Genomic DNA, 24,499 nt, shown 5'->3' with positions numbered 1-24,499 from the left:
AGTATCACAGTACAGAATGTGTCATTTACTGTCGGAGTAGTCAACAGAATGAATCGCTCACAGCAGTAAGGAATAATTTTTAGAAATTTATGCAGTATTAGAAATAAGGACTTTTAAACACAAGCTAAAATTGCTTCTTATAATTATACTGCCCTAAAATACTTTACAAACCCAAGCCTGTAAGTTTAAAATAAATTTGTGAAATTTTACTACCCCCAATTTTGTTATATATGTTTTTTACATTTTGTCCACTGCTTGTTCCGTACCCTTTAAATGTATTGTAATAATTATTATTTTATTTACCAATTTCCTGCAATCCTCTGCAAATTTCAGTGGCCGGTTTAGATCTTCAAACTCCTACCGATCTTGCCTGTAGAGGAATATCTCTCGCGTCCCCTGGCAACCCCATCTGGCTCCTGTCCCATAGCTCATCCAGGTCCATTTTTATTTCGGCAAGAATAGTAATCACTTTTCTTTGGAACCCTGAAAGTCATTTAAACTTGATTACATTTAAAACTGTAACATTCCTCACGCAACTGGATGAAGACATTTCACGATAAACACTTAAAACCTTAAGTTAACCTTAAACTCCAACTTACATGAAAAACTGTCCACCATCTCACTTTTGAATGTCTCGCAATTAAACATTCTCTAAAAATTTAGAGGCATAATTCTAAAAATGTCTTTTGATTTCAATCATCAAAGAACAAAATTAAGTGAATCTTATTCTTCCAGAAAGTAGCCTTACAAATCAATAGCAATTTTCTACTTACTCTCCTGTGACATGGGAAATGGAGAGCTTTTCCCCGAGTTAGGTATTTGGGTCAAATGCTTGCGTGGATTTACAGGGGTAGTCTGCTGATCCTGATAATTTTGTTGATGGCTTCCACTGGCAATGTTAATAGTCTTTATAAGCTTCCTGGGAGAACGTCTTGGCGACCTCTCAAAATCTGAAAGAGACGCCTCTTGGCTGTCTCGGCTGGACCTTGCAGAGCCTACAATAAAGAAGTTTCAAAAAGTTAAATGGTCCAACATATTTTAAACAGTATTATGCAATGTGTAAAGTCTGATCATCCTCATATATGAAGTGTTCAACAAAAGAACAAGAAAAAACAAATGTAACACAATTATTTAACACTGGACTTGCAACTTTATACAGGAAATGGTTTTTTTTTGCCTTTTACCAACACTAATTCGAGTTTACTCACACCAGAAAGGTAAGTAACAAATGAGCAAGCTCTTTGATTCTATCAGTTACATGGGCAGGTACAAAATAATGCTTAAAAAAGTAAACATGTGAATCTTATGCTTCCAGACAGTTGTCTTACAAGTCAATGGCTATTTTCTACTTACTTTCTTGTGAAATGCTGTATGGTGAGTGGGGGACTTTTTTATGCGGATTTCATTTTGTAATCTTTCCATGATTAGAATTTTGTGGACAACTTTTTTTGCTGTCTCCACAAGCTTTCGCGGTGAACGTCTTGGTGATATGTTGTCCAAGTTTGATGGGGACACCTCTTCTCTCTCAGTCTCATGACTGGACCTTGCCAAACCTGCCAACAAATCGTTTCAAGCAGAATTATGCAAACATGAAAAGTCTGTTCATCAGTACCAAACTTAGATAAAGAGGAAAACAAAAGAACAAGTAAAACAAACGTGACACATAATTACTAGGCTTGCATCTTTATACAGGAAATAATTTTTGCCTTTTTACCAACACGTACTGATCTGAGTTTACTCGTATCATAAAGGTAAATATCTAATGAGCAAGCTCTTTTGATTCTATCAATTACGTGGGCAGGTACAAAATAATGCTTAAAAAAAGTAAACATGTGAATCTTATGCTTCCAGACAGTTGTCTTACAAGTCAATGGCTATTTTCTACTTACTTTCTTGTGAAATGCTGTATGGTGAGTGGGGAACTTGTTTTAAACCACTATGATTCTGAGGATTAACTTGGGTTGTCTGGATTTTGAGAATTTTGTGGACGACTTCCACTAGCGGTTTTTGTTCTCTCCTCAAGTTTGGTGACATCTCTGGTGGGGATACTTCTGCTCTCTCATGAATGGACCTAACAGAGCCTGCCAACAAAAACAAGAAGTTTCAAGTAATACAATGGTCAGACATGTTTCAACCAGAATGATGTTTAATATGTTTAAATACAATGTTTAATAATTATGTTTAAAGCCTGACCATCTGTACCAAACGCTGATCAAGACAAGATTGGGACTTTCTCTCCTAGTCCTAATAGATCCTATCACTATAAAATAACAAATAGAATGCAATTAACACCCACTATAAAATAATCAATCTGAAATAAATACAGAGGAAAGACAAAAGTGAAACATACACATGGTCAAATTTCACACTGTACTTGTAGTATTAAAACGATTTTCTTGCGGTGCAGGTTTGTTCCCATATTCCGACTTATTTCCGTCGATCTTGCACGCAAAAAATAAAACTTACTGTTTTATTTAAGAAACTTATAAGCATTAAAATGCCTTTCTAACCACATTGAAAATATGACTTTGTAGGTATAGAAATGATTAATGCTTTAAAACATGGTTGCTTTGTAAACAATTTTAACAGTGTAAGCCTTGGATTACAGTTGTTTACAGAGCAAAGCAAGAGATGAAATACCTGAGTTATCTGGATCTTTAGCAAAAGAAGCTACATACTTTATTGGTGGATCTGGGAATTCTTTACCTGCAATTAATTTCATTCATTATTGTCTCAACTCTCCTTTAAACTTAATGGCAGATATCATAAAGCTCTGTGTTTTTCATTGTTTCCTTCTTACCTACTAAGTCCTCTAGACATTTTTGCATGGTTATAAAAATCAAATAAAAGACTAGACATTTATCTAATATTGAAATGTTCTTGTATACAGCAATTTTTTCATGGATCTTAGCTATCGGGGTTTTCTCCTAATGCACCTGCTCCTTTCACCCTAGCCAAATAAATGAACATTAATCATTAATTCAAATTCTTTACTTACTGAAATCTTTTTGAGCCCTCTTTCCTTTTTCGTCCACTTCCTGAACTCTTGTGTTAAGTGACTGTTTCTTTGGTCTCTCTTCCTCACAGTCATCACCTGAAACACATTAAAATGAGACAATATCTGAACAGCTAAATTCAAGAGCAATACTGAATTCTCAACAGATCAAGTGCAATACATGACCCACAATATATATAAATGGCTTTAATCAGTATTTAAATTTATGTGTGCTTTTTTTCCAGAATTAAGGTAAAAAATAACGCTGTAAATCTGGTAAGTTAGTGATTACAAGTTACGTAAGCTGCTGCAGCATCTCATTAGTAAGGTTACAGAAATTAAACTGAATTTTTTTTCACGAACATACTACCAATATCGCTTTATTGTTCTTGTAAATTTACAACTTCAACTTGCAGCGACTTTGTTCATTGTCTAAAAGACGAGTTATGTGTACTTCTGACGGAACCAACGATACCACTGTTCGTATGAAAATGAAATGTAAACTATATACCAGTATAAAAATCTTCCAGAACACGCTTTTTCCTCTGCCTGTGTTGTTTTTCTTCATCGCTGTCTATGTCAGTTTCCGCAGACGTTGTAAAGTCATACAACTCGCACTCTTTCTTGCTAGCTAAAATGTGGAATACATACATGTATGTATTTATTTAGGTATACTTAATGACATACTATGTACAGAATATAGTCAAGGCAGCAGCTTTGTGCTGCTGGACTCAATTTAGTCAAACGAGAGCTATCTGTAAGTCTGCCAATGTTTGACTATATGAAGTGTTGTCTCAGAAGCATGGACAGTTCCATAAATGTCAAAATATCTAGATTTTCAGTCAAGTATCTGTATTATTTTTGGAGGAAGTAGTAGCTCACATGCAAAACTTTAACTTAACCAGATGTTTGAAAGCTCAGAAGACATGATTTTTCAAAATACATCAAGATATGTGACTTCATGCTATGTCCTAGTTTTATAACCCTTAAAAAAAAACATGAAATTTTTTTTTACCAGACTTAAACTTTTCTTTTATCAATGGAAATTTTCGCCATATCCCTGCATTATTCGATGCACGGACACCATAGAGTGCATATATGGACTAGCCTTTAAAACTGTTTTGATATGAACTTGATTAAGAATTTAAATCAGATTACCACTAATAAATGCCAGTAACACCGATAAATTATATATAATTTTTTATAATATATACATACAACATAAGACAATATGTTCCGTAACAGGCTGCATTGTTTATAATATTCAACTAGATTCATTCTTTACAAAATAAAGATTTGACAGTTTTTGTGTTTTGTTGGAAAGTGAATGAATCAATGCAAATTCTACTTTCAAAGCGTGAACAATACTTCAGTGCTTTCAGTAACCAGGGTTCCCGCTGTTGGTCGCCAATGGCGCCAAATACGACAAAATAACACAATATTATGTTCAATGGAAGTGAAAAATAGGTTTCTTTGTACATTGTTTGTATTCTGATTCAGTATTGACTCCGATGAGCTATTGCTTTTTAGTCACTTTTTTAGTTAACTTGTAAATCCATCTGCAAGATATTTTGCAGTTTAAGCTCCACAGATTTAGAATTTCCATAAAACATTGGACAATGTGGAATGTCAAAATTATGAGATATTGGTCAGACAATGATTTCCCCCTCCCTCTTATATAATATTTTTGGATTGAGACATGGTTAGTAGTCAACTACGGATTAAAAGGTCTGATGTTCGAGCCCAAGCAGAGACCTTGGTAATTTCCTTCCAGTGTTTACTGAAGTGTTCAGGGCACTGGTTTAGCCCGCCCGCTTAGCTCAGTAGGTAAGAGCGTTGGTCTATGGATCGCGGGGTCGCGAGTTCGATCCTCGGGCGGGGCGTATGTTCTCCGTGACTATTTGATAAACGACATTGTGTCTGAAATCATTAGTCCTCCACCTCTGATTCATGTGGGGAAGTTGGCAGTTACTTGCGGAGAACAGGTTTGTACTGGTACAGAATCCAGGAACACTGGTTAGGTTAACTGCTCGCCGTTATATGACTGAAATACTGTTGAAAAATTTGATAGAAATGATTGAAAACTCTATTGGTAAGTGAACATTTGATGGAAATGATTGAAACAATACTAATAATTGTGAAAAGTAATATATATAAGGCTAGAAAATTCCCCCTTTGCTTTAAAATGATGAAAATTTCTCCTTCCCGAGGATATGTTTTCCTGTCCCCAAAAGTCGTCTAGGCCCTGGGTGTTTAATTCCGTTTGTTTTGGGTTAACGTCATTTTTCGTCGTTACAGTATTTCAGTCATGTAACGGTGGGCAGTTAACCTAACCAGTGTTCCTAGATTATGTACCAGTACAAACCTGTTCTCCGCAAGTAACTGCCAACTTCCCCATATAAATTGTCAGTAGGCGGAGGACAAATAATTTCAGACACGGAATGTATTTATCAAATCGTCATGGAGAACATATATGTCCCAACCGGAGATCGAACTCTCCACCTCGCAATCTGTAGACCTACGCTCTCCCCAACACTGCCCACTTCCTCCTGCAAAGGCTGCATTGGCTTTAGCAGTATACTATCTTCAAATCTAAACAAGTTGAAATCAGTGATCCCAATGGACCAGAATCTGACCATCAATTTTTTTTTACTAGGAAATAGCTAGGGCAAATAATCATCATTTACATCAAATGGCGAACATTTATTACTGATTTAAATTATGGCCATGCATGAGTGTTAGACATAAACATAACATCAGAAGACTTGTTAATAATTTTAACAACGGTAGATCTTCAGCAAACATGCAAGGTAAGATCCTTATATAAGCTACCTGAAGCCAAATTTGTTAGGCCTGTCTACGGGGAATATTTAAACGAGACGAGGGCTACAAGCTATTTGGAACGTCACACTCACGGTTGTGTTTAAAATGCTCGTAGCTGGATTTCTATCCTGTTTCATCCGATGCAAAACGATATAGTGTGAACTTACCATTCTCAAGTCAAAGAAGAAGGTGCTTCTGCTATGAATATCGGCTACAACTTTGAAATTACCTTGTAAAACTTATATAACTTTTTAACTTTTATTAGCGTTGATGTTTATATTTCTCACGATTCGAATCCAAGACCGGAAAAAGTGGTCCGCGCATGCGTTGACACAAACACACCGAAATATTAGCTTTAAATAATTTTCAGAATCGTCCCGCCTGAAAAAAACTCAATATTCAGATTTTCATAAACTGTTTGCAGAAAAAAGTAAATTATTAAAAAAATTGTAATAATAATAAGAAGTTGAATTATGAAATGCCACCTTGCGTCCGCTAAGTAATACATTCAAGGGAGAAAACTGTAGCCGGATTTACTTCGGATTATGGTTGCACAATAACCTATAAACAACGTTGTTGCAACATCCGAGTCAAACGTCGGACCGACGTATGATGAACAACGTTGTAAAAACGTTCGGATATAGTCGCCTTCGTCGCGACCTGAATACAACCTTTCTGAAACGTCTTTGCAACGTTATGATGCAACGTCCAAGCAACGTTTTGTTTGCAACGTTGTAGAAACGTTCGGAAGTGGTTGCCGACGTTGCGACCTAAATACAACGTTTCAGAAACGTCTGGCTAGCTTTATATAACGGCAATCATAACACATTTATGAAAATAATTCGTTGGTGACCGTGTAAATTTCTTATTTTACATTAGCTTGGTTATGCCTCTAGGATTGAAATAATGTTGTTTTCAGCCGATAACTTTACTACAATTTAATGTAGGCGGCCTTTTATTATCACCATATGCTATGTTTAACAAGATTATACGAAGTGTTTCTCGCTTTAAGTCTGAAGGTGTAAGCTCAGAAATTATTATTGATATGCTGGCTAAATTACGTTGTTACATGTATTTTGACATTATACTTATTTTCTCTATTTTGATTTTGAAATATTGATATTTGGACTTGTATTTGTTATAGGTAAAATAATTTACATTTATTTTGACATTGTTCTTCTTTTCACTATTCTGATTTTGAAATGTAAATATTTTGACATTGTATTTAATTTTTATGATTCAGTTATTTTTTCAATATTTAATATGTTGATATTTTGACAGTACTTATTTTCAATATTCTGATTTTTTAGGTTGATATTTTGAATTTTTTGTTAGCTCACTTGATCCAAAGGCTCATGGTGAGCTTTTGTGACCGTTCAATGTCCGTCGTGTGGTGTGCGTCGTGCGTCCGTCAACAATTTCTAAAAAATCTTCTTAAAAACCACTGGGCAGAATTACACCAAACTAAAAAAGATTGATCCTTGGGTGTCCCACTTTCAAAACTGTTCAAAGAATTAAATTTCATGCAGAACTCTGGTTGCCATGGCAACCGAAAGGTGTGTAGCATCATCTGGTGGTCCTCTACCAAGATTAATCAAATTATCTTCCTTGGGTCAAATATGGCCCCGCCCTGGGGGTCACATGGTTTATATAGACTTATATAGGGAAAACTTTGAAAATCTTCATGTACAAAACCACATGGCCTAGGGCTTTGGTATTTGGTATGTTACATCATCTAGTGGTCCTCTACCAAGATTGTTCAAACTATCCCCCTAGGGTCAAATATGGTCCTGCCCCGGGGGTCCCAAGTTTTACATAGACTTATATAGGAAAAAAGTTAAAAAATATTCTCGTCTGAAACCAGAACACTTAGACCTTCTGATTTTTGGTTTGTAGCATTGTCTTATGGTCCTCGACCAAAATTGTTCAAATTGTACCCCTTGGGTAAAAAGAAGCGCTGCCCTGGAGGTCACAAGTTTTATATAGACTTATATAGGAAAAAGCTTTAAAAATCTCCTTGTCTGAAACCATACGACCTAGGCTTTTGATATTTGGTATGATGCATTGTCTAATAGTCCTCAACCAAAATTGTTCAAATTATGCCCTTGGGGTGAAAAGAGGCCCAACCCTGTGGTCACTTAGTTATTATGTGAGTTATATAGGAAAAATACTTAAAAAATCATGTATAATTACCTGATAACTCCAAGTAATATGATGTTACTTGACTGTGACCTTGACCTACTGACCTACTTTCTTGTTGTTTAAGATACAGCCTTGAATTTTATATACACAATTTGCACACAAATCATAAAACTAAATTTCATTGAACATGAATGTGACTTACTGACTTTCTTAATATTTTATCATCATTTTGACATTTGAAACATATAGCTCATGTTACTCAGGTGGGCGATCCAGGGTCAACATGACCCTCTTGTTATTTTCCGTAATCTGATTTATGATTTGATTGATACTTTGACATGAGTAACATTACATGTATTAATATATTGGCATTGTATTTACTTCCACTATTCTGGTTTATATATTCTGACATTGCACTTGTTTACAATATTATGACTTGATTTGATTGATATTTTGGCATTGTACCTATTTTAGAAAGGCTGATATATTGCGTTGTACTTATTTTCAATATTTTGATTTAGAATGGTTGCTATTTTGCTATTGTACTTATTTTCAGTATTGGGATTTTGAAATGTTGATAGTTTGACGTTATTGGTATTTGACATTGTACTTTTTTCAATATTTTGATTTAAATATGTTAATATTTTGACAGTACTCATATTCAGTATTCTGATTTAGTTACGTTGATATTTTGACAGTACTTATTTGCAGTATTCTGAGTTAGTTGATAGTTTGATATTGTACCTATTTTCAATTTTTTTGTTTAGTTATGTTAGGCTGATATTTTATTATTTTTACTCGATTTCATTATGCTGACTTGATTTGATGGAAATTGCTATTGTGATCACCCTATGTCGGTTGTCGTTGTCATCATCAGTTAGACTGTTTACACTCTAGAGGTCAAACGTTTAGCCCAGTCTAAATGAAACTTGGTCAGAACATTTGCTAGTTTGTTGATGAGCCATATGGGATCAAAATCTAGGTCACTAGATCAATTAATAGGAAAGACTTTGTTAACACAGTTTCTGTTTGATTTTCTAAAAACTCTGTCAGAATATTTATCTATGACATTTTGGTCAAGTTTAAAACTAGGTCATTTTAAACCACAGAAAAACTATGTTAAGGCTGTGGATATATCTTTTCAACCTATTATTTGTAGGGAATCTGGTCATGTTAAAAAATGGGGTACCTGAGGTCAAAACTATGCCACTAAGTCAAATCATTGAAACACTTGGTTAATGGTCTACCTGATTTACTTAAGACATGGTCAGAATGTTTGTCTTTATAAAGTCTGAGCCAGACTAGAAACGAGGTTGTCTAGGGTAAGAATTAGGACAGGTGAGCGATTCAGGGCCCTCTTTTTATGTCCCCGCCATAAAATTAGCGGGCATAATTATAATGTTACCTCATTCCGTTTGTGTGTTCGGGAAAGGGTGATGTTCGTGTCCGGGCCATAATTTTGACATGCATAGTCCGATTTCAGAATGATTTCACGCAAATGATAAGCATGGACAGACGATGCATCATGCACAAAAAACCAGGTCCCTAGGCTTAAGGTCACTTAGAGGCCAAAGGTCACATACAAGAATGACTTTGTCCTGAGCATTTCTTCTTCATGTATGGTGAGATTTTGATGTAAGTTTGCTCATGTGACAGAATGTCATGCGCAAGAACCAGGTCCCTAGTTTAGAATTACTTCCCTTTGTTGTTATTATAGATAGCTTATATTGTAATTTTTTTATTACTGGCCACAAATGTTCACCACACTGAGACGACATGCAGAGCTCTTGTTTCGGATGATAGCTTCAAGGTCAAGGTCACACTTAGGAGTGAAAGGTCATATATGACTTTGCTGTGTCCGCTCTGTAACTTTTGAACTGCTTGAAGGATTTCAAAGAAACTTGGCACAAATGTTTACCACACTGAGATGACATGCATAGCGCATGTTTTGGATGACTCGCTTCAAGGCCAAGGTCACACTTAGGGGTCAAAGGTCATATATGAATTTGCTTTGTGTATATTGCTCTGCATTGCAGTGCTCTTGTTTTTATTTGGCAGATCTCATTTTTGTTTTCTTACAATATTTTTTTTGTATTACTTCCCTTTTTTGTTACTATAAATAGCTTATTTTGAAACTTTTTTATTTTTGGCCGTAGGGAAAAACCGATACCACTTTTCTGTGGTACAACATGGATGGTACATCCAATTTTTAGATGTATTTTGACTTAACTTTACCTGGTAAGAATTTTTTTGTGGACTTAGAATTTTTTTTTTGTAATTTCTTCGTTTTGTTGTTCCTGTCCTTTGGGCTTCAACAGTCAAGTTCTTTAAATTTTGCTCCCATCCTCTGGTGTAACCCTTCGGGCGTATATTGCCCCGCTTGGCGGCGCTCTTGTTTTATTACTGGCCGTATGGAAAAATCTAGACCACTTTTCTGTAGTAAAACATGCATATTACATCCAATTTTGAGATTATTTTGACCTATCGTTACCTGGTAAGGATTTTTGATTGGACTTAGATTTTTTTAAGATCAACTTCTATTGGCCAAGGGTCCTTTTAATGCTCAGGTGAGTTTTTGTGATCGCTCGATGTCCGTCGTCTGGCGTCTGTCTGTCGTCTGTCTGTCAACATTTAGCTTGTGAATGCGATAGAGGCTGTATTTGTCAACTGATCTTCATGAAATTTCGTCAGAATCTAAGCCAAGTTCGAAAATGGGTCATCTGGGGTTAAAAACTATGTCACTAGGTCAAACCAAAGAAAAACCTTGGGTATGCGATAGAGACTGTATTTTACAACTGATCTTCATGCAATATTGTAAGAGTGATAACCTTGACGAAATCTAGGTCAAGTTTGAAAATGGGTCATCTGGGGTCAAAAACTAGGCCACTAGGTCACATCAAAGAAAAACATTGTGTATGCGATAGAGAGTGTTTTTTTTTTAATTGGTCTTTTTGAAATTTGGTCAGAATGATTGCTTTAATGAAATCTAGGTTTAGTTTGAATATGGGTTATCTTAGTTCAAAAAGTAGGTCACTAGGTCAAATCAAAGAAAAACCTTGGGTATGTTATAGAGACTGTATTTTTCAATTGATCTTCATGAAATTTGGTCAGAATGAAGTTTGAATATCTGGGGTCAAAAACTAGGTCACTAGGTCATATCTAAGGGAAATACTTATTTTCAAATGACCACATTTTTGGTCCAATCTAATGAAAATTGACCAGAATATTTGTTTCTATGAAATCACTAGGTTAAACGTGTTTACACTGTTATGGTGTGTTTGTCAGGTGAGCGACCTAGGGCAATCTTGGCCCTCTTGATTTTGTTTGTGAGCAGTACCATGCCTGTGACCTTTCTCATGTCTCGGGAGCATCCGTGTCTGTGACACATTTCTGTTTTATTGTTGTGATTGAAATCATGTTGATGTATGTTTTTTTCACTATGTTGACAGATTAGAAAACACACACACACACACACACGCACGCACGCACACAGTGCTGACGGTTAAGACTGTGTTTTTATGTCAAGTTTACATTACGTGATACCATACTGTTGTATAATAGATTTACAGGATGTTTATTTTCATATGCGAATTTATTTATTAAAGTATTTGCTGAAATCTGTGTTTTACTTTTGAAATAAAAACAAGTATTTTCTTTTCATGATTTTGTTATACTACCGCCTAAAACTATTTTTGGAAAGATGATAAAATTCTGATGTACAAGTCAGACTTATAAATTGCTGAATAGATCTGGCGTTATCCTTCTCCTGTTCATCCGTCTTTCTGTCCGACATTGGAAATGCTATCATTTAAAAAGTACACTTCACATGATTACTAGTACACGTAAAGGTCATTGCTCCACCGTCCGGCTTCTGTTGTCCATAGGTTTACATAAACATTTTCTCCTCAAACTGTTGGTCAGAATTACACAAAATCTTGTCAATAGCATCCTGGCAATGTCTTCTCCCAGTTTTATTTGATTCCACTTCAGTGATTATAGGGGCAGTAAGAGCTAAAAGTAGAGACTAAACAACTTCTGATGAGCCGCTTGATTGAGCGTCATCAGACATGTTTCATAGCATCATTGTAAGGTCCTCCCTCAAGTATATTCTAATAGTTCCAGTTAAATGAATTTAGAGGCCGCCAGAGCTAAATATAGAAAACATTTAAACAACTTCTTTCCGAAAACTGCTTAATGGATCATCAACAAACATTTTTTATAACAACCTTGTAAGATCCTCTTACATTTGCTTTTAATGTTTCTGCTTATATGATTTTAGGGGCCGTCAGACCTAGAAAATTGAAATATACTGAAATGACTTTTCATGAACCGTTTGATCAATTATCGTCATATTTAGTCTGTAGCATCCGTGTAAGTTTTCCGCTTAAGGATGACTACCCGTAATAGGTCTCAATTTCACCAAAAGCGTATATACAACTTGATAATGTAAGCTTTGAAAATATCAAACGATAGAAATAAGGTGCATATTGACAAGTTATATAATGACAGAAGTTCTCAAAAATTTCCTTTAAATTACCTCGCCTGATAATTCTGTTTTTATGCCCCCGAAGGGAGGCATATAGTTTTTGAACCGTCTGTCAGTCTGTCTGTCCGCAATTTTCGTGTCCGGTCCATATCTTTGTCATCGATGGATGGATTTTCAAATATCTTGGCATGAATGTGTACCACAGTAAGACGACGTGTCGCGCGCAAGACCCAGGTCCGTAGCTCAAAGGTCAAGGTCACACTTAGACGTTAAAGGTCATTTTTCATGATACTGCATTCGTGTCCGGTCCATATCTTTGTCATCGATGGATGGATTTCCAAATAACTTGGCATGAATGTGTACCACAGTAAGACGACGTGTCGCGCGCAAGACCCAGGTCCGTAGCTCAAAGGTCAAGGTCACACTTAGACGTTAAAGGTCATTTTTCATGATACTGCATTCGTGTCCGGTCCATATCTTTGTCATCCATGGATGGATTTTCAAATAACTTGGCATGAATGTGTACCACAGTAAGACGACGTGTCGCGCACAAGACCCAGGTCCGTAGCTCAAAGGTCAAGGTCACACTTAGACGTTAAAGGTCATATTTCATGATAGTGCATTGATGGGCGTGTCCGGTCCATATCTTTGTCATTCATGCATGGATTTTAAAATATTGGGCATGAATGTGTACCACAGTAAGACGACGTGTCGCGCGCAAGACCCAGGTCCGTAGGTCAAAGGTCCTAAACTCTAACATCGGCCATAACTATTCATTCAAAGTGCCATCGGGGGCATGTGTCATCCTATGGAGACAGCTCTTGTTTCATGAGTTATCTCCCCTGGAAACTAGAAAAAATAATTTTCTCCTTTTCCCTACTGGGAATTTTAGATTTCTTTTTGATATTTGTATCAGAATCATATTATGAAGCTACTACCACAAAAGTTTCTCAAAACTCAAGCTCAGATTCTCATAATCAAAGAAATTATATATTTCCCATGGGCATCAATGTTAACTTCAATACCGATTATCTCCCCCACAAATGATAAAATTCGAAAAATTCTCGGTGAAACGTTTTTAATTTTGAATGTATTTAAAGTGACCAAATTTCATTCAAATATTACCATCTAGTTACAAGATATGAAATATGGCTATTACACCATGTTATCCTTAAGTTTATTTTGAGAAATTGCAAGATGTAAAACAGAAAGACCGTTAAACAACTTCTTTTCATGTCTGCTTGATGGGTCATCTGCAAACTTTGTAGTATCCTGGCAAGGTCCTCTTTCAATTGGTTTTAGGTGAAGCCAGAGATTGAAAAACTTTTAATTCAAATATTCAAATGAACCAGTTAATAAAATGTCATCAAGTTATGCCTAAAGCATCCCCTCTCAGTGGTTTCGCTCAACAGATACAAATCTGAGAGAGGACTGAACAAAGATGCTTCAAAATTTGGCAATAATCAATCATACTGTTCATGAGAAGTTTTAATGTTTTATGTCCCCGAAGGAAGGCATATTAGTTTTCAACTGTCTGTCCGTTCGTTAGTTCTTTCGTTCGTTAGTTCGTTCGTTTGAAACAACGTTAACTTTTTGCATGAAGGCACTTTTATCAAGAACCAATCACTGCACCCTGGACCTTCAAACTTCACATGCTGATAGTACTTATTGAGTGCACCATCTCTACTGACTTTGGGGTCACGAAGTCAAAGGTCAAGGTCACAGGGGCCAAAGTTAAATTTTTGCATGAAGGCACTTTACTCGCCAACCACTGCACCCAGGACCTTCAAACTTCACATGCTGATAGCAGTTATAGCGTATACCACCCCTACTGACTTTAGGGCGACCATGTCAAAGGTCAAGGTCACAGGGGCCAACGTTAACTTTTTGCATGAAGGCACTTTACTCGCGAACCACTTCACTCAGGACCTTCAAACTTCACACGCTGATAGCACTTTATCAGTACACAACCCCAACTGACTTTGTTGTCACCATGTGAAAGGTCAGGGTCACGGGCCAACGTTAATTTTTTGCATGAAACACTTCACTCGCGAACCACTGCACTCAGGACCTTCAAACTTTACATTCTGATAGTACTTACTGAGTACACAACCCCTACTCTCTTTGGGGTCACCAGGTCAAAGGTCACGGTCCCAGGGGCAACGTTAACTTACTGTATGAAGGCTTTTTTACTCGCGAACCACCACCCAGGACCTTCAGACTTCACATGCTGATAGTACTTATTGAGCACACCACCTCTTCTGACTTTGGGGTCACCAGGTCAAAGGTCAAGGTGCTGCGGGGGCATTTGTCACCATTAGTGACAGCTCTTGTTCTATTCTAAGCTCGCCGGCCACTAAAATTTGTCATGTATAGTTGTATGTTCTGGCAAGAAATAACGTATATCTGTCTTCGTGGAAGTTTTATAAGAAGTTGTGATAATAAAAAATCACATTCTTCCACGTTGAAGTGTAGTCCCGTACATATTAATTTATAACTGACAATCTCACTGCTTGAATAAACACTCTGGAAGAGAGCTGCTCCTTTGTGCATGTGCCATTCAATGTGGCTAATGATGTGGAACATATATTTCATTTTTGAATCATATCTCTTCAACAACAACTGAGATAGAGCAAAATACATCTCGACTTCAACCTACCATTCAACCCGCCCGCTTAGCTCAGTAGGGAGAGCGTTGATCTACGGATCGCGGGGTCGCGAGTTCGATCCCCGGGCGGGGCGTATGTTCTCCGTGACGATTTGATAACAGAGTATATGTCTGACATCATTCGTCCTCCACCTCTGGTAATTCATGTGGCGAAGTTGGTAGTTACTTGTGGAGAACAGGTTTGTACTGGTACAGAATCCAGGAATACTGGTTAGGTTAACTGCCAGCCGTTAAATTACTGAAATACTGTTGAAAAACGGTGTCAAACCCAAAACAAACAAACAAATCAACCTGCCATTCTAAGTAGAAAGGGGAAATCTTTCAGAAAATATTTCTGTTAAGAGTTAAAAATATGTCATATGATGTGGGTGATAAGGTGGAATAAACATCGTAAGTTTGAATCAAGTCCATTTAGTTACACAAGAGATATGGTGAAAAAGTATCAAAAATAACCTGAACTTTTAAGTAAAAGGGGGATACATTTAATAAAATATTTACACCAGAGTTATAGCCCTAGTGCCGAATGACTAGGACGATGATGTGGAAGAAACAAATTAAATAATATCCATCAAGAAATTACAAAAAGAGTTAATAGTGCATCAAAATTAACCTAAGGTTCTAAGTAAAAAAGGGGTATAATTCATACAACACTGGTATAAAGATTACTACCCTTATGTCATATAATTAGGGTGGTTATGTGGCGCAACAATTTTAAGTTTGCATTAAATTTATTTGATAACAACAGAGATATACAGAAAGTACTCAAAAACTTGAACCTAAAGTTACAAGTTAACCGGGGAAGTAATTCGTGAAATATTGGTGCCAGAGCAATGGTCATTGTTTCCTTTGATGCGGGTGGTAATGTGGAATTTTATTCTAAGTCTGAATCAAATCCTTACTGCAGTAACAGATGCAACAAAATCAACCTAAATTTCTAAGTAAAAAGGGGCATAGTTCATGAAAACCCGATGCCAGAATCACGGACTTATGTGTCATATGATCTGAGTGATAATGTAAAACAAAATTATTGTAAGTTTGAACCAAATCTATCAGTAATATCAGAGATACACAGAAAGTGCACTAAAATTAACCTGCAATTCTAAGTAATATCGAGGATATTCATGAAATATTGGTGCCAGTGTTATGACCCTGGTGTTATATGATGTGAGTGATGATGAGGAATAACAATTTTTAAATTTAAAGCAAAACAGTCAAGTAATTACAGAGATAAAGTGCATTAAAACTTTAACCAAGGTGCGAACGCGGAAGCCGGGCCGAGCAAGACAGCTCTCCATATACTTCGTTTGGTCGAACAAAGAGGAAGGTAGTTCAAAATGTAAGCATAGTTAAGTTACTGCTTTTGTCCATTGCACCTCTTCTAAATGTTCTCTTTCACAGTATTAACGTTCAATGAAAGCCCTCTGCAATACGTGCAAGATAAAAGTGAGATATGTAAATTTGAGAAAAGGAGATAATACAACAATAATCCATGAAGCAACATTTGAGTATTGAATTTAGTCATTGACAAATATTAAAGCTGATTACCTTGACAATTTAATACATGTACAATCATATGCTATCTCTCAATATTATCAGGGAAAAAATATTTAGTTAAATTACATGCTTGTACTGAAAACAGGTCAAGTCCAGCTCATTCCACTTTAATAACCTGACTTTTTCAAATTTGAATTAATATTTATTTATCACACAGTGTAATGATACCATCACTTTATCAGTTTGACGCATTTTTTTTTTTTTTTTTTGAAAGAAAAGCGAATTGTCTTGCATTGTTTAACTAAACAAACGTGACTTGACGCTTGAGATGCTTTTATTCATTCCATGTTTGAAACTGAAACATGTCCTCACCGCCCCTGTTTAAACCATCAAACATGACTTGATACTTTGGAGATGATCTTATCTCTTCCTTCACTTGTCTAAAATCTTTTCCAGGAATCACGGTACACGACAACATATTGATCAAAACTTGTTTTGGCAGAACGTCTACACTTTCAATGAGTCTTCTTAATGAAGTACTCGTCAGAACTGCGTTGTAGAGGTGAACAATTTCTAAATTTATCATAGAAGTCGGTAGAATAAGTGCTGTGTCCCCAAGATTTGAAAACTGGATAGTAATACGTTCCAGTTTTGGCAATTTTTGGTAATGTATCTATAATAATCTCTGACTGTTCAGGCTGAAAACTATGGAAAGACACTATACGAAGATTTATTGCTTCAGGCAGACATTTAACTAAGGAAGATTGCACATCAGGTTGTAAGCGTCCTATTGCACAGAGCTTCACTGAGGATACATCAACATTCAGCTCTGACAGAGGAACGGTATCTAACCCAAGATCCTCAAGTTCCTTATGCTGAGATAGGTCGAGGCAGAAAGCATTACATTGACCATCATGCTCTATACAAATCATGTGAGCCAGATTGATTAATGTCATTGTTGTTCTTGTCATCAGGTAATGATATAAACGTTCAATATCACCATGCCTCAGACGAATATTCCTCAGATATATCATTTGCATGTTAGTCATGCTGGACAGAATGATTACTGTTTCAGAGGGAATTTCCATGATTTCTCTGTTCAATAACCTGTTCTCAAAAATTATGAATTCTAGAATCAAGACTGTTAATGTTTGTACGGATCCGGAAAGCAACCTATGCAGATCTGTTGCTTTAGGAAGAGCCTGGATGATTAATTTGTGTAACGAAAGCATATCTTGCAGACGAAGAGTTTCAAATTTGTCTGTGAACTCCTCTGTTGTTCGACATTCTGATATACTAATTGATTTAATCTTTTCAGCATTGTCCTCTGTTAACAGTTTAAGTACGCCACATGTTTCTATTGATATTGTGCTATCTATAAGTAAATCTTCGATATATAAGTAAGCATTATTTTGACCACTGTTACTTATTTCTTGAACCGAATCTGTCAGCATGCGCTGCCACGATTTCATTATTTCCCAGCATTGAACCGATTTCGGCACATAACTTTTGCTATTTATGATGCTGTTCCGGAAATACTCAATTTTCTCATCACGAGAAAAAGTTTCCCTGATAATCTGTGAAATCTTCCCAACGGCAGCAGGGCTAAATCCGGCAAGAAATATAAAAACATTAGACATCTCGAGTATAGCTGGCAATGTATTACATACTTTGTAAATGTCATCTTTTATCTCTTGATTGTGCGATGATATATAAAGGGCAGCAAAATACTCTTGGACGGATTTATGTTGAAATGAAAGGATACTACGTCTTCCTGAGACTAAACCATAGTCCTTATTCTGTGACAAAAATCCTATTTCTAAACAAAATCTGAGGATGTCCTCAGATATAACTTGAAGCACTTCAGACCTATCAAATACAAGATTACTTTCTGCTTTCGAACTAAAAAGCTTTTTAAATGCCAGTAACGCAAGACCAATAAACACCTCGTAATGCGATTTACAAATGTCATTCGACTTTAGGCAAGGTGGGATTTCATAAGTGGCTTCTATGTTTTGTCCTCTCATTGGTGGCAAACCTTTATTTTCTACCTTGAGTAAGCCCCGAGATAGTGTTAGTGTTATTATATTAGTATATATTTCGCACTTCGTTCTTCCTATTGACTTTCCGTCAAACCACAGGCAAATCATTTGCAACAAGATGTAAGGGATATATCGCAAGTTATCGAGCTTCAGAGTCGACGTTGCTCTTTCGAACTCTTCAGCGGTCTTTGGCTGGTCTGGTAAGCTTTGTCTGTTTAATACTGTGATAGCTTTACGTGTAAGCTCTTTCGATGATGCTTCATCCAGCTCATTAATTTCTACGTGTCTGTCGATTTGATTGGAACCCAATTTTATAACATCAAGTTTCCAGGGTCGTGTTGTCGTCAGGACTGTGCATCGGTCCCTTGCAGGTATGTGGGGTGGTGCATGAACATCACGGCGACCTCTGACACAGCTTGTAGGGTGGGTCCATTCGTCTAGACCGTCTAGAAGAACTAAACATGTTCTCTCATTTAAAATATCCTCTAAGTCAAGTCGAGAAAACCGAGAATACCTTGCTAGATAGTGAAGAATGTTGCTTTCAATCATGCTATCTAGATCGCATATAGAGGTATCTACATCTCGTAATGGAACCATAAATAAGAACTCAAAGGTTTTCATGGAATTTATATCTTCTGACTTAAATGTCTGCTCAGACGTTTCAGTGGGTCTATGGGCTTGGCACCATGTCATGCAGATTTGTTTTGCAAAAGATGTTTTTCCAACTCCGGCATTTGCTGTGATGTAAATGTCTTTGTACAATTCACCATCTCCACGGAGAAACATGTCACGGTATGAATGTATTGGCGCCCTTTTAGGAAATTGCTTACACTGTCTAAACTTCCGTTGTATGTCGATGGAAGTAAGTGGTGACTGCACATAAAAGTCTGTCAGTGGAACATCTTGTTCTTCTACGAGAGAGGAAACCGGAATATTAGAGTAGTATTTTCTGTAGAACTTGATCAGGTCTTCCTTCATATCTGCAAAATTTATGACTCATTATTTTCTAAATTGCCGAATACTTATATCATCTATTCATACAAAATGTTGAACTTATATCTGTGTGCATATTAATTTGTTACATAGCGTTTTTGGCCGTTCTCAAATGAAAGAGTAATCTCCCTTGTTTTGTGCAATAATTCTGCACTAGAATAAAAAAAATAAAAAGCTCGTTTCAAGAAAAGTTAAATCACTCTGTATTGTGGCAAGGTATAGTGTTGAGCATTACAAACTTAAACATATTCAGAATAGTTTTCTATACCCCATTGTAAACACTTTCAGACAATCTGAAGAAATTAATTAAATTTAATCAATTCAAACTTTCTGTGAAGAAACATCTTTTAAATTTAGCTATGAATAGCAGTGTGCATTGTTGACACAGTTTTGAGTTTTAATCACATTAGCTAGTTGAATGCGTTTAGGATCTACAAATATATGATAGAAAGAGTTTTTATTTCATAGCTTCCAAATCCCAAAGTCTGTTTTATTATTTTTTGTCTTTGATGTGTTTAAGTATGTTTTCATTATAGTATATTTAGCCAAGGACCCCATTGGAAATAAGCATTCTAGCTTCTATTGGCCATCCTAGATTACTACACACTGCTTTGTTATATACATGTTGCTTCCAACTTGAACTATCTTATTGTAATTAATATTTGTTTCTATAATATAATGGTACACATAGTATTAATAAGCCTAGCCGTTATACAAATTACACTGTCAAGTGACACATTAGTTAACTAGATAATATGTGTTTTACTTATGTGAAACTATAACTTTTTAGTTACCCAACTACCGCATGTTTTACCTTAGATTTGTGTAAAAAAATTAATGTGTAATAAATGTCATTTGTAACTTGTATATGTATATGTGAGTTTTAACCTGAATAAATATTTATCTTTCTATCTATCTAAATATCTTTTCAGCTTAAGTCTTAGACAGATGTAGTTATCACTTTTATTTTTGTTCATTACCGACGTCTGGCCACTATGTCTTTGTGAATTCTAAAAAAAATATAGGTAGTCACTTATGAAATGATGATATTTCACACGCATATTTAGTGGCCTTATCATATTCCGTATGTCAAAAATAAATAAAATAGCCATCCAAATAGAGAATATGTGTAATTACATGATTATCCAATTTCAATATTGCATATGCATGAGCAGATTCAGAGGGGGTACTTTGAAAGTATCAAAGTTTAAGCACTTGCGATCGAATATTGACCGATAAAGCTAACATCTGTATTTCGAAAAATTTACTAAAGGCCTTTACAAGAATTATTTCAAACCAATTATTAGGTAATATAATATTCAAGAATGTGAAAATAACGTCCCCTTCTACTGAAATCGCATCACAGTAACGTCACCTTACATTTGTTTACATTAATGTGACGATAGGTGAAACTAGTTTGTATTTTTTTGTAGATAAATAAATTTTGAAAGGTATGTGAAATCGTTTTCTTTATTTACTTTCTAGACTTCCATCTTGTGCAAAGCCTTTTAAATTTTAACTGCATATATAAAAATAGCTATTCAAGGCAGTTGCAGCTGCTTTAAGAATAACCGGGACAATGTTAAAAATCTTATTAGTGACACATTAGCTATCATTATTATTATTCTGCATAGAAGATTCTTCAAGTTCATCAGAATCAAATGAATATCCCAAGTGTGCGAAGCTATAAACGCGTATTTACAGATGCCGAAATGTTGTTCTAAAAAACACTTACCTTCTCTTAACTTGTTATATTTATCTTCTTTGTTCGCTGTTGTTGATTCCTCTATCCGCTTTAATGCTTCATCCGCTTTTGCAGAAATCTTTGTCACTCCAGCTTCGGCTTCGACTTCCAACTTCTTAACCCCTTTATCAGTAGAATCTTCTATCTGTTTAACTCCAGCTTCGGCTTCTACTTCCAACTTGCTTACCCCTTTTTCAGCAGACTCTTTTATCTGTTTCCTAGCAATATCAGCTTCTGATTGTACTTTATTGAGCGATTCCTTTGTTTGCTTTTCTAATTCATCAAATGCAGATTTTAATGCTTTGTCTAGTTGAGCAACTGATAATTTTCCTTGACTGTCAATAGCCTCAACAGACTTGTTTGTAATATTGATTAGTTCTAATTTTGTCTTTTCGGCTTCCTTCTTGTCTTCGTCTGTTTCAGTCAAGATTTTGTCTTGAACTGCCTTGGCAACATCATCCAGCATGTTCCCGATATCATCTTTACCAATGACCAAAATATCGTTTTGAAGCTAGAATAAATTCCATAAGTAATTGTTGAAAATTATCAAGAAATTTCCAATAAGTAGTTAGGATATGGTATGTTATTTGATATTTCTTGTACTCCTGAATACTTAAAGATAAATAAGACCGTGATTTAAATTTTGAAAGTATGAACAATCCCCTGATAAAATAAATTGATGTGTTGTTTGTATAAACAGCCCTGTGTTTCAGACACCCTATTATAATGTTTAATCACTAATCACCTAATATGTGAGCTGCCTCTAAAAGCTTAAAATTTTGTCAAATTAATATTATACATATGTATCGACATTTAAATGAGCCGTGCCATGAGAAAACCAACATAGTGGCTTTGCGACCAGCATGGATCCAGACCAGCCTGCGCATCCGCGCAGTCTGGTCAGGATCCATGCTGTTCGCTAACAGTTTCTCTAATTCCAATAGGCTTTGAAAGCGAACAGCATGGATCCTGACCAGACTGCGCGGATGCGCAGGCTGGTCTGGATCCATGCTGGTCGCAAAGCCACTATGTTGGTTTTCCCATGGCACGGCTCAAATGTGAATGTGCAATATACAGTTCGTTTCTACATTTCGTCATGTTAAGTTCATTCTGCGAGGATTTTACATATTTTGAGATAATATCTATGAACTATTTTAGTGAAATAGGCGCATTAGAAATCTTTAAAAAGATATTCTAATATGAAACGTAAACGGAAATTTAAGGAAATGAAGACATATTATTTGATGCCATGTAGCCGCTGAGAAAGGGTGCTACTGTTTTTTGAGGTATCATTCTATGTAAAATACGTTTAAGAATGGAAATAAAATACCATTATTGCGTTACATACACTGTATAGGTAATTAGGCGCAAAAATAGATTTTTGAACGTCTACACACACCTAAGTTATTCCGCGAGAAGTGTTAATTACCGTATTTTAACACTTTAACAACACTAAAGTGTTAACGTTACGTGACAAAGAATCGTAATACTATACATGTATAGCAGGATTATTTTCATACGCCCGTTTTAACGAAATACGTGCGGGCGGGTGGTTAGGTGATTAGACGGTGTGGCGTGCGGAAAAAATCGGTGGCCGCTCAATAACCAGAGTATTTATACCAGAACTGAACTAAACTTTTACAAATTGTGTAACTATTTAAAATGTAGGCCACATTCGATAAGCCTCCAATGAATTGGTCAAAACTTCCAAACTTGATAGTATCCGGTCTAGAGTAATCATTCTTTGATGTCAATTATACTTAAATCCAATACATGCATTAAAGCAGTGAAGTATTTTTGAAAATTTCCAAGCCTGTTATCATTCTGCTTTGTTGCATTCTATGCTTCCAAAGGATTTCTAACAGATTTAGTTTATGTTATAAATAACATTTCTACAATACTTCGTTAAAATCAAACAAATACCATTTGAAAAATAGTTTGAGCATTTTTATTTGCGACCGACTAATAAACTGCTATTTATTCACTGTATCCTCTCAAATTCGGGTACGCATAATGCTTGTGTTGTTTTGTTTCTAAAAAAAACCTGTAAATGAGACTAAGAATATGGAAACGTATTTTTTTACCAAAAATCTAAAATAACACCAACCTGTAATAACTTCGTTTTAGCATTCTGCGCAGCTGTATTAGCAGACAAATATGCAGGATCTGACAGCAGATTTTGTAAGTCAGTAAAATGCTGTTTTAGTTCTGTATCTTCCATCTCTAACTGCGGGCAATGTCGAACTGCTTTGCCTACCTCTCTGCCCTACAAACAATCGTCACAAAAAAACTGTTTTAGAATCTGAATTATAGTACATTAAACAAACCTTACAATTGGCCAGTTTTAGTTGGCAGATATTAACTCACAGAACGCATTTCTTTATCTATTTCTATTACTAGTTTTTTATTTAGACTGCAGAAAATTTAGCTGCTGAATAAATGCAAATACTTAAGAGTTTAAGAGTTATCGGTCGCTTTTTTTAACTGTAAAATAGTTCGTAAAACCACAGGTGTATGATGTTACTGAAATAAAAAGAAAAAAAGGATATCATATCGAGAAAACATAACAATTCTTAATAACATTACATTGGCATTTTACAGAAGAATTTTGAAATTTAATGGTTTCACACAATTTTCGATTGATATAAAATACGTTTGCCTTTTCAATTGATGTATAGACAAACAGATATATAAACTGAACACGGGTTAATCAATGCTTAATTTCTGCTGAAAGTACAATAATATCAGCTATTCAACGTATTTTAGCTTGTAATTAAAATTATGATGGCTGTTGAACCTTTCAAAGGATTTGTCCTACATTAGAACAAGCAATGTCAATAAATTTCAAAAGTCTCTCATTCGGTAAATATCACGTATCATGCAATGTCAAGAAATTTCTAAAGTCTCTCATTCGGTAAATATCACGTATCATGTAATGTCAAGAAATTTCTAAAGTCTGTCATTCGGTAAATATCACGTATCATGCAATGTCAAGAAATTTCTAAAGTCTGTCATTCGGTAAATATCACTATCATGCAATCACGCTTATTCATTATTCGTATGTTATACTAATTTGTGGCTTTCTTGATATATCATCCTAATATCTGAAGTA

At 35.7% G+C, this 24,499-nt stretch overlaps 2 protein-coding genes across 3 annotated transcripts in view; both read right to left on the bottom strand.

Moving 5' to 3' along the window:
- Positions 1 to 348: 348 nt before the first annotated feature.
- On the bottom strand, positions 349 to 17,086 carry LOC128546114 (uncharacterized). The gene is made up of 9 exons (XM_053518359.1): positions 16,981 to 17,086; positions 4,011 to 4,055; positions 3,507 to 3,626; positions 2,999 to 3,094; positions 2,641 to 2,706; positions 1,890 to 2,081; positions 1,354 to 1,553; positions 774 to 995; positions 349 to 483 (listed from the first exon to the last, which is right to left on the bottom strand). Exons 1-8 carry the CDS (start codon positions 17,084 to 17,086, stop codon positions 909 to 911), a joined length of 912 nt encoding a protein of 303 aa, XP_053374334.1. The 3' UTR covers positions 349 to 483; positions 774 to 908.
- The window catches only part of LOC123531896 (uncharacterized), a 22,301-nt gene continuing 14,410 nt past the window's right edge, over positions 16,609 to 24,499 (bottom strand). For both annotated transcript variants that reach the window (XM_045313195.2, XM_045313194.2), the window contains 3 exons: positions 23,495 to 23,653; positions 21,379 to 21,898; positions 16,609 to 19,630 (listed from right to left, as the gene is read on the bottom strand). In XM_045313195.2, coding sequence (XP_045169130.2) covers positions 17,124 to 19,630; positions 21,379 to 21,898; positions 23,495 to 23,653 — 3,186 coding nt within the window. In that variant the 3' untranslated portion in view covers positions 16,609 to 17,123. The remainder of the gene's footprint in view (positions 19,631 to 21,378; positions 21,899 to 23,494; positions 23,654 to 24,499) is intronic.

The sequence above is a fragment of the Mercenaria mercenaria genome, chromosome 11 (genome assembly GCF_021730395.1).
Source record: "Mercenaria mercenaria strain notata chromosome 11, MADL_Memer_1, whole genome shotgun sequence".
In the NCBI taxonomy this organism is placed as follows: Eukaryota; Metazoa; Mollusca; class Bivalvia; order Venerida; family Veneridae; genus Mercenaria; species Mercenaria mercenaria.
This window is presented reverse-complemented; position numbering and strand designations above follow the sequence as displayed.

Coding starts and splice junctions, on each gene's coding strand:
- LOC128546114 (XM_053518359.1), bottom strand. CDS start 17,086: ATGTTGTCGTGTACCGTGATTCCTGGAAAAGATTTTAGACAAGTGAAG. Junction 3,627..4,010: donor AAAAGAAAAGTTTAAGTCTG/GTAAAAAAAAAT, acceptor TCCACATTTTAG/CTAGCAAGAAAGAGTGCGAG. Junction 996..1,353: donor ATACAGCATTTCACAAGAAA/GTAAGTAGAAAA, acceptor TCTTTATTGTAG/GCTCTGCAAGGTCCAGCCGA.